The following is an 11123-nucleotide window of genomic DNA, read 5'->3' as shown; positions in this document are numbered from 1 at the left end:
GTCCATTCTCTTTATATTACCCTCTAATATATACCTGAGGTATTTTTGTTCCTAGTTGATGCCAAGGATATTTTCGAAAACATTCGGATGACAAAATAACGATTTTCATTTTTCTTGTACTGTATTTACTACTCTCTAGTCTCTCCGACTACTATCGGTGACTCCAAATGTCTCTTATTTTGACTCTTTTATGAGTAATCACCGTCTTAACAGAAACAACAAAAATACGCATTAATGTGAATCACCAAGTCCAAACTATGTCTCTCTCAAATCTTTATAGAATGAAACATCCCAATCTTATAGTTGTGTGATGGAAAGAGGCCCCCCTCTAAGTTTATGAAGATACTAGCAAAGCCTGCTACCGACTGAGTTTCATAAAAACAAAAGACAGTGGCCTGGACCTGGATGCCTTAACAAATACTCAGAAGGTGCCATATATATGCCCATACCAATTTAATTATAGCAATATCATATTTTTGGTTCGTCCATACATCAATCAATTTCATGTAACACTTTTTTTTAACTTCCTACAATCTAACTAGCTAGCTACTATTCCATGGTTGTACAATCATTGTATGGGAAATCGATCTTATGTTCCGTGAAAAAAAGAAATATCATAAATTGATGAGAATCGTACCATTTTTACTTAAATACTTTGTTAAATCCCTATTCGACTAATCCCTAATTAATTGTATGTACAAAACTATATATTCAAGTCAGCAACCTAGCTATGTCATGCTTAATTGTTGTTACTAATCTGACTAAATGTTGGATAATGATCTGATGCTGGCTTAGTCATCTCAAAGCAACATCATTAACGTCAAGAATTGATTCGAAAATGCGTTGTCCGGTTGCTAATATACGCTTAGGATCGAATTCCATCTTCATTTTGTAAAAATGATCCCATTTGTCACCGAAATGGTTAATCCACTCTTGTTGTGTGGTGTAGTGAGGCAAGTATTGCTTAACACCAATCTCCGCCTCCTCACAAAACTTCAAAATTCTTCGGTTTTGATCGGTCAAGTATTCTAGGGTTTGTGTCTCTTCCCCATTCTCAAGTGCCGACCTAAGCAGGGCAACCAGGTAAAACACCTCTTCATTTGGTGTCACGACCGAAGTCCTTTCATCCCACCTACACCACAAACAACAAACAAGGTTAAGATCTAGGAGAAAATCAATCAAACTTATTCAAATCAAACAAATAACAAACAACATACACTAGTTAATTAGAGTATTATTATTATTATTATTGCATTGATTTACATTATGTATAATTTGGATTAAGGGAAGAGGGACCCAAAAAGAGAAGGGTTGAAGGGTGGTTGGAATTCAATGGTACAAAGATTGGCAAATGTTTTAGGAATTATTACATGTTAATTAGAAAAAGGACATGAAACCTAAGTGGGTCATATGAAGATCTTCTGACAAGAGAATCTCCCCACTTGCAGAAACAGTGTTTGCCCTTTCTTACTTGTTGGGTTTCTATCAACAAAAAGAGCAGCCCTTTTCTTATCCTAACTGGCACTTCTTGTTTCATCTAAATTAATTTTAAGTTTAATATATTAACTAATTTCTTGGGGCCTCTTGGTTTCTTGTTAATTAACAATCTCAAGCACCATTATTAATTTCTTTTATTTTTTGTTAATCATTGGCTTCAATCTCCCTATATTTGAATAGAAACAAGACAAAAACTCCATTATTACACAGCTGGAGATTATTAGTTTATGTTGTACTAAGATTAGATCCAAAACTATAATAGTTAATTGAATCAACTCAATTACACTAAAAGGTTTATATTTAATTGAAAAAAAAAGGTAAGCTAGCTTTTAGCCATATAAGATTGATAACTCCAATTTACTTAGCAAGTTAGACAGCTAATAACACTAGACATATTTATCGATCAAATACAATCAATACAGAGTAACAATATGTGTTGGCTTATGGCCTATTCTGATTTACTGAACTGAACTAAACTGAATTGAGCTGAACTGAATTGTTTATGAGAGAAGGAAATTAAAAAGTGAACTAAATTGAAATTAAGTTAAAGAGAACAGGTCTTTAGTAAGGATTGAAGATAATTTTAGATATTTTGACTCCCTGTTAGTTGCCGAAGTGTTAGGTGATTATTGGCTTTGGTATTGCTAGTGGAGTAGTGGCAAGTAGTTTAGTTCAAGTGTGAAAGAGGGAAGCAAAATATAGAGTGACATAATAGTGATAATATATAATCGTATTAATATGTAAGCAAATATGTAAGCAATCAGTGTCACAATGACAACATTGATTCCCTTACAAATATATATACTTAGGAGTATGTCAACATGTCACACATGCATACACAAAAAATATACCGTGAAAGAATCATGTATAGTAAGCAATTTGCTATGATGCTATCTTTGATTAGACATCAACAAAATCAAAATATGACTTCATTATGAGTCAATTCTCCAGTCAAATTATATCCACATGCATGCTTCATGTAACATGAAAAACCTATTGGACAATAATTTTATGACGAAGTTTTGAGTTAACAACTTACCAACTAATTGTATATGTGAAGTAAGTTTTAAAATATCATCATACTTCATTAGAGTGATGAATAAAATACTACCTCCGTTACATATTATTTTGCAACGACTAGACATTTTTCCTCTATATCAAATCGTTGTAAATAATATGAAACAGAGGCTGAATATTTTTATTTATGAGGAGAGTAGCTTTCAATAATAATTGAAGAAACAAATTGTACACAAATTTAAATAGAGAAGGTAACAAAGGGAAAGATTGAGCTTACTTGTGTTTGTTCATGGGATAGATGAGAATAGGTCCACTAGTTTTATTTCCCAAAATGCCCTTGAAAACTCCTTTGTCAAATTCATCAATCCTTGACTTAGGGACAAATAGGTTTAACCATGGGTGTGGTACCTCCCACAAACCCTTGGACCGGAGTTTCAACTCGGCTTTGTGAACCCGGTCCAAGAAATCGACGTAGGGTAGATCGGTTGTGAATACTGAAGCTGGTATGAAGTCAAGATTTTTCAATAATGCATCAATTTCCTGTTCAAAATTAAAATTAGCACGTAATTAGCAACTTAATTAATAATTATTGTGTATGATAAATGCAATACTTTATTATTATAAACAAATGTCACCAATAATTACAAGAATGTATACATAACATCATAATATAATTATAATACGAAATGTAAGGTATTTAATTATATAGTATAAGTAAGAACACAAAAGCTGCTACCAAACAGTTGCTTTAGTGAAGATAAGTTTGATTCTTTCCAACTAATTTAATGATTTATTAATACATGCCAACAATGACTGACTGACTGACTAGATTGGGAATAATCTGGCAGGTGGACTGCTTAGATTTTGTGACGATTTAAGTAACAATTTAATTATTGTTTAATTAACTAATTATAAACTACGTACTTATTAATAATGTAAAAGAACCTTCTTCTCAATCTTATACTCAAAACTGCCCTATTTCTTTGCTTGTTATTGTGCTAGTTGTTTTTACTCTACTCCAGTGACGTATAGGAGCCACCGGAACCTTCTCGGTCACGGGTTACACGATTTTACCGACCAGCCACAGCAATTATATTTATAAGTTACTAATAAATTAAATTTTAAAGGTTAGGAAACAATGCACTAAAAATGCTTAAAAGCTAAGGTACTGAAGCACTGACGGTCCATTGTATTGAGAAAGTTAAGAGAATAATTTACAAGCATAAAAAAAAAGTTCAACTTAAAAAGAGAATTAAGATTCCTAAGAGAATGAAATTAAAAACAATTTTTTTGATGAATTAAAGTGATTTTGTCACAATTTTAAGAAATCTTTAGAGATTTATTATAACTCAAAAAATTGAGTTCAATTAAACTTTAAATCTTTCTTGGTGTGGCTGTGGTATCTTCTCACATGCATGCAGCCAAAGAAAGATGAAAGTAACCTAAGCTAAGTAAAAATAAAATTAATAAAATAAAGGAATCTTGGGAAAAATGGTGATATTTTTAGATCTTATATATATATATTAGACAGTTTCACTTTATCTTTACTTTATTTTGTGAATTTATATTTTTGATAACCTAACTTCTGATCTCGATTGAAGGACTATAAAGTTTTTAAAAGGAGAAAATTATAAACATATATTTGTTGAAATTATACTTTTGATCATGTGAAATAAAGAAAGAAAAAGTAACGATAATTTGACTTAGTAATTTTTTCAAATCATCCATAATGTTTCTTCTATAGACTTGCTACCTTAGTTTGTTGAGTGTACGTCACTAGATTGATTAATTCATATGGATTGAGTATAATAGTATAATACATTAGGTAGGAATACTTCTTACGGTAGTAGCTAGATTAGATTGCATTTTTTTTTTCTATTTTTATCTAAATAAATCAAGAAGATATTTGAAAGTAAATTATTCAACATCAAACGGTATGATTCATAAATTATGTCATAAATTTAAAAATATTTTTAAGAGATACGTATAGATCAATTCATAATTATGCCATTAATGTAAAAAATATATTGAGAGACACATACATATCAACTCATAATTATGTCATAATTTTAAAATATTTTAAAGAGATACGTACAGATTGAGTATATTTAATGTGTATATGTAACTCTAAAAACGACAATACATTTATGCGTCAAATTTGACCATATTAAGAATAAAGACCAAAAATAAGACTATATACTTAAACAGCTGCCTAATTAGTGTCCCCAATTAGTTAGCCATCAATTGCCAACTAGCAAGACCAACATTATATGGATAAAATGTCTCTTCATGCCATGCACGTTAGTATATGTGTGTTAAACTAGTGTCACATGTTGTCTATATAATATAACGGCACACTCAATATATTCAATCACATCAATAATAAGAAATTCAATCAAATCAATCAATTAATACTAACTAATTAATGACCAATATTTTGTTTTTAACCATATGACCAATCAACTAACACTATTAGACGACCAATAATATTTTTCTTGATAAATAATGCAAACAAGTTTAGCTCCATAACATTATAAAAATGATACAGACGAGATTTAATCACGTGATAGAAAAAAATTTACCTGATCAACCGATTCGGAAGAATCAAAGTAGTTCTTGGTGATCTCCAAGCAATATAGGACATCCCCATTGTTAGAGGCACCAAGGGAGGAAATCTTGACGGGGTTTTTCGGTGAGAAAAATGAGGATCTCCAATTATTAATTAAACCTTCATCAACAATAACAAAACCTTCCACATAATCAAATTTTTGACTACTTGGTTTATCATGCAACGATATTAGGTACTCTTGATCCTTTGTAAATGCCGTAAAATTGGAGTATAACACTCTTATCCACCTCACCTACAAATCATAGAAAAAAGGGTTAATATATTTTTTTTTTCATATTATATATAATTAATTAATAAGTAGTGCTTATTACTGTAATTAAGCAATAATTAATTAAGAAAATACAAAAATTAGTGCAAGAATTGATTGAATTAGTATAGTAAAATGTATTTTATCTTTCGGTGCTGTCGTGTTATTTGTTTTACTTTTAGGGAGAATTTGACATTGGGCTTAGTTTAAGCGGCAAAATATTAACCCTTCCCTTTTGAGTAACTAACAAATGGTGTCCCACTTTCTTTATGTCAACTGCCATTTGCTAAACACCCCACCTTTATAAAAACATTATTATAATTTGATAATAATTTTTTGTACACTTTACCATTATCAATCTTTATTCACCAAATAATTAGTTTAGTTCTCATGTTATCGGCTTGAATTACACTATCAACGTGACAACGGGAAACAACGGGAAATGAGTGAAATAAATACCCGTTGTGGAGCAGGTTCAAGGGCGATTCTAGCACGAGTGATGATACCAAATTGGCCTAAACCTCCTAACACGGCATGAAATAACTCCGAATTTATTTTCTCAGAACATGTCTTGAGCTCTCCTTTTCCTATACAAAAAATGAATAAAAAAGGGTCAAATTTCTTGCACAATTCCATGCAAAAAAGAGTGAATAAAGTGTGAAAACGACGTGAAAAAAACGAAACAAAAGTTAATCATAATTACTAAAATTAACATAATAAAAATGAAAAACTGTATTTTTAATTATAGTAGTAATTAAAAATTTACCTGTGACAACATCAAGCTCAAAGACGTTACTAATTTGAGGACCAAAATTAAAAGCTTGACCGCTAATTCCAGCATTAGACAAAGTACCACCAACCGTTAGATACAAATAATCAGTCCAAGATCTAGGTGCGAGTCCATACTCTAATGTAGACCTTAGCACATCCACCCATAACTCTCCTCCCCACACATCCACATACTCTTCTCTTACATTCACTTTGGGCCCACTCGGCCCATTACTACCATCCCTCCTTCTCCCCATCTCTACCACCACCCCGTCCGCCGTGTGCGCCTGCCCGTTTATGGAATGTCCATGTCCACGGGCAGACACGGTGAACCCCGACGTTGACGTGGCGGTCTTAACGAGATCCGCCACGTCAACGTCGGACCTCGGACGGAACACGGCTACGGGTTCCGTCCGAGTAAGGCGCCCGAAATCCACGGACGCCGACTCCACCTCAGCACGGTCCGTGCTGAAGTGGAGTAATTCGGTGGGGCCTAACATTGTTAGCCCCACCGTAACTATCAATCTGTATATTGCTATTGCAATCAAAAACAACCTTGTTGCCATTTTTTTAAAAATTTTCTCTCTAATCTTTAATTTTGTTTGATGTTTAATTTAAGAAAGAAGTGTTTAAGAGGGGTATATATAAAGGGGAAGAAAAGAAAATCTGTTGGCGTAATAAGATAATAAGTAACACTTTAAAGATTTAGGCAACGAAACAACATGCAGAGATTCTGATATTGGATTGAGAGAAACGAGGAAGATGAGGAGAGAGAAAATAATAATGGGTCAGATTTTTCAGAAGGTTTGTTTGTTTTTCTGTTTTTTTTTTTTTTTTTTTTTTTTTTTTTTTAAGAAAAAAAAGGAAGAGAAGTCTATAAATGAAATGGCAAGATTAAAAATGGGGGGTGTTGGTAGTGAATATATATAGGACAGAAGAGGACACGTGGGGAGTCACGTGTTGGGGAGGAAGGGAGGACACGTGGAAGGAAGGAAAGAGAATGAAGAGAGGAGAGTGGGGTCCAGAGATTGGATACGGAGGATCTAAAGTGGGGTCACATGCAGAGTAGGAGTTCACGTGGGAGAGTGGTGTGTTAAAATGACAGACTTTAGAATTTAGATTTACAATTTAGAAGTTAGAAGTCGACCAACATGAAATGATCTTAGAAGTGTTATGTACTTATGTTGGATGCAATTTACATGTATAGATGTATAATGTTGGGGGAGGACCGAATCTTGGATGGTACGAATATATATAGTCATCGTTCGGTCTGAAGTAACAGTCGTATGCCTATTTTTACATAGGATTATTGTTTTATGATGTTTGGAGATGTATTGTGATGATTTTAATAGTATTGTAGTATGTATGAAATTTGAAACTTATCTTAAGTTGATAGAATGATTGGAACTAGGAATTTAAAAGAAGATATCGAATTTGATTTTGTATATAATTGAATTAAGATATCCTTAACTAAACCAATTTAAATTAGATGTACAACCTACTTGTACCATTTGGTAGCAAGTTAATGGGTCCACTAGGCTACATTTATTTAAAAATATCTTTAAATTTAATAGAGTTGATATGTTCAAATCTTGACTCTCGATGTCTTTTATTGATCCAAAATCTGCTATAACATCTTGATGCAACATTGTATGATGACATATGATAAACAAAAAAAAAAAATGATTATATATCGACATTTTATGCAGCATTATATACTTGAATACACAAAAAAAAAAAAGACTTAAAAGTCTAAATAGATGTTCGAAAATTATAACTAATCTAGAGTTTTATATTATATATTAAAATGTGGATACTCCAAAGATGCTTCAATGTGATGCATATAATTAATTTAATTAATAATTAGTAGTTACACACTTACACGAGGTAGAAGACACTATAAATTGATAATGTTTGGACATAAAAAAATCTAGCTTTAGATTACAAGGCGGCCAAATTTAGTAATTTGATTGTAAATTTGTGAATAGAACACTCTTATTAGTGGGGGCTACAAAATTAGTTTAATGCCGTCCCAAACTACCAACGATGCATATAATTTGTTACTAGTTGCATTTGACTATTAAATCAAACGTGTGCCGTGTAACATTTCTTGCGTGACTAAAAAGGAAAATAATTTAAAGTTTGGTCCCAATAGTTTTTATGCTTTGACCACGGTTTTATATCATATGATGGAAGTCAAATGTGAACACACCATATACTATTGACTTTTTAAGTGGACATTTACCAAGTCTTTTTACGGAGTATTTTATTTGTACGAACTCTTATTTATTTTACGTGTTTGCTTTTTTAGGATACCAAAGTTCAATTTTTGCATTGCATGGTGGCTTTCATGAGAAATCATAGTGATATTTCAGTATTAAGGCACTTATTATTTTATTTGACTTACCTTTTTAATTGATTAGGTTTATATGTGAATGATGAATGTGTATGTTGCTTTTAACGTGACTTTGCATAATAATAATACATGTTTAATTAACTCTAGAGTAAACATCTGGAGTAGATATTAGAATATATGTATGGTGGTTAATCTTTCGGGTTGGTAGCCATCATTAGAGAGGAAGGGTAAGAGTTGTCATAAACACATATAATGCTAGATAAGAGAGATTATATCTGATTATGGTCCGTCTGGGTCTAGGCAATTAAGGACTTGTTCACATTTACTGAACTAAGTTAAAATGAACGGAACTGATTGGAGCTAAACTAACTGAATATTTTATGAGAGAAGGAAATTAGGAATTGAACTGAACTGAACTAAACTTATTGGAGCTGAACTGAATTGAACTGAAATTAAGTTGAAGTGAACAAACTCTAAGTTCGTCCATTTTAGGCCAAAGTTTTGGGCAATTTTCTAACCTAGTTAAGTTAAAAATGTGACTAAATTAAGGCTTGGTGTTCATGCAAGTAAATTTCATGACCAATAACAGTTGTCAAGTTGATATAAGTTTTACTACGTTTATTGTATGAATTTAGAATTTAGAATTTCATATAAGTACGATATAATAATTGAAACGTATATCCGAATGACACAAGTCGCACAATAATAGACGAGTCAAGTGTTTTCGATAAGCTTGCAATAATTGAGCAAACTGACCAGTATTCTAGAGATTTACATTAGCAAATAGCAATAATAAACAATTTTCTATAATGCTTGTTAGCTAGGACTTAGCTAAGAAAATTGTGACACCTTATCCAAACCTTTTTCTCAGAAAATGCAAAGGCAATGAAAATAACAGTTCATTTGAAATAGTCTTTCAAATTCGTAAGACTAAAATTTGACAAATCAGTCAACGTCGTGAGCCCCTCTTACAAATTTGGTTGATCTTGCTTGTTTTAACATACAACTTTGAAATTTTCTACGTTTATTGAACTTGTGATAGTTATTTTTAATGAATTAGCTATTGGTTTGACATATATAAATCCATTTAAACAATACGAAAATATTATTATTCTTGTTGCACTAGCACCATTTGATGTTTGTTATTGATCTTGAACACTTAATGTAGTTAATTACCTAAATTAGGGTGCGCTAATCAATATATATGAGAAAGAGTTTTACAAGCTAGACAAAGAAATGATTAATAAAAATTATATATTAGTTAATGTTTTGATATTATATTACTACAAATTTACATAATATTAAAGAAATTTATATTTATAATTGGTTAAAATTGACTTATCTAATTTGAACCTATTTGCATAATGAGCTATCAAAGTGTGAAAAAACATTAAGACAAGCTAAATCTACATAAAGTTACGACTGGCCTATGCTTTAATTGCTCTTGTTGTAGGGTAATTTATACGGGCATCATTTCATCCACTCTTTGTTATCATTTCATCAGCTTAAACTTTTGGTTGAGTTGGTCCTTCAACACAAACAAGCTAAGTTAAATCCTTAACTCCATATTGCAAGTCTTCTTGTTATTGTCTATGTATATGGACTCACAAATTTAGTAATTTTTAATTATGTTGAAGTAAAAGATCTTAAAATAAAGATCTTATAAGAAATACTTGACACTGTGTAGGTATAACTAGTATTGGCTCCATGACTTGAACATGAGATCGAATCCCACTATATGCTATATACGTGCGGCGAATTGAAAGATAGATGCATACATCGACAACATAGTACAAGCTTTAGCAATAGTATGGAACCCAATCTAGCTAGGTGCATGCATGCTAGCTAGAAGAATAATTTAGACATGGATAAGCTAAGCAATCTCTTCTTTGTTGCACCCTTGAACATTATCCACATGACAAGAGATAGGGAAAAGAGAATATAGCATGACATAGAGAATATATGGTTTTTTTTCTTTATCTCCACCCTCATCCTAAGAAGTTGACCCATATGGTTGTTAGCTAGGCTTTCTTGAGGGCCATAATTTTTCATATATATATATATAATTTTTCATAATACTTCCTCCGTTTTTATTTTATTGCACCATTAGGACTTTTACACTATTCACTTAATCTTCTTTGACCATCATTTGTGATTTATACATTAGCAAAAATATAGTCATGTGGGATCCAGTTAGATTCGTATCGAACTCTACTTTTCAAATTAAATATCAATTTTTTATAATTTTTACAAAAGTATAATTGAAGATATTGATAGCTAAAGTAATGCATTGGCAAGCGTGAAATCCCTTATGGTGCAATAAAAAAAGAACGGAGGAAGTGTGTGTGTATATATATATATATATATATATATATTTGTATTTTTGTTTTTGCAACAATAATGAACTATACACATACACAAGATATTGATCATAAATGCACATGACCAACTTTGTAGCAATAATTCAAAGGAATATATAATTTCCCATATCTAAAATTGTCTACCTTTTAAAGAAAAATATTACTAAAAATGGAAATTTTACCACTTGGAAAGTTCAAAAGAGGAAAGAAGATGAAGATTTACAAGATCTTAAGTAATTGGGCCACAGT

General features: G+C 31.6%; 1 protein-coding gene across 1 annotated transcript; it reads right to left on the bottom strand.

The window, feature by feature from the left end:
• Positions 1-452: 452 nt before the first annotated feature.
• On the bottom strand, positions 453-7016 carry LOC145639387 (cytokinin dehydrogenase 5-like). The gene is made up of 5 exons (XM_081690612.1): positions 6157-7016; positions 5850-5977; positions 5097-5375; positions 2792-3054; positions 453-1132 (listed from the first exon to the last, which is right to left on the bottom strand). Exons 1-5 carry the CDS (start codon positions 6722-6724, stop codon positions 796-798), a joined length of 1575 nt encoding a protein of 524 aa, XP_081546738.1. The 5' UTR covers positions 6725-7016; the 3' UTR covers positions 453-795.
• Between the last annotated feature and the right edge of the window lie 4107 nt (positions 7017-11123).

The sequence above is a fragment of the Chenopodium album genome, chromosome 7 (assembly GCF_948465745.1).
Source record: "Chenopodium album chromosome 7, dcCheAlbu1.1, whole genome shotgun sequence".
NCBI lineage: Eukaryota > Viridiplantae > Streptophyta > Magnoliopsida > Caryophyllales > Amaranthaceae > Chenopodium > Chenopodium album.
Note: the sequence above shows the minus strand (reverse complement) of the source record. Positions and strands in the feature narration are given on the sequence as shown.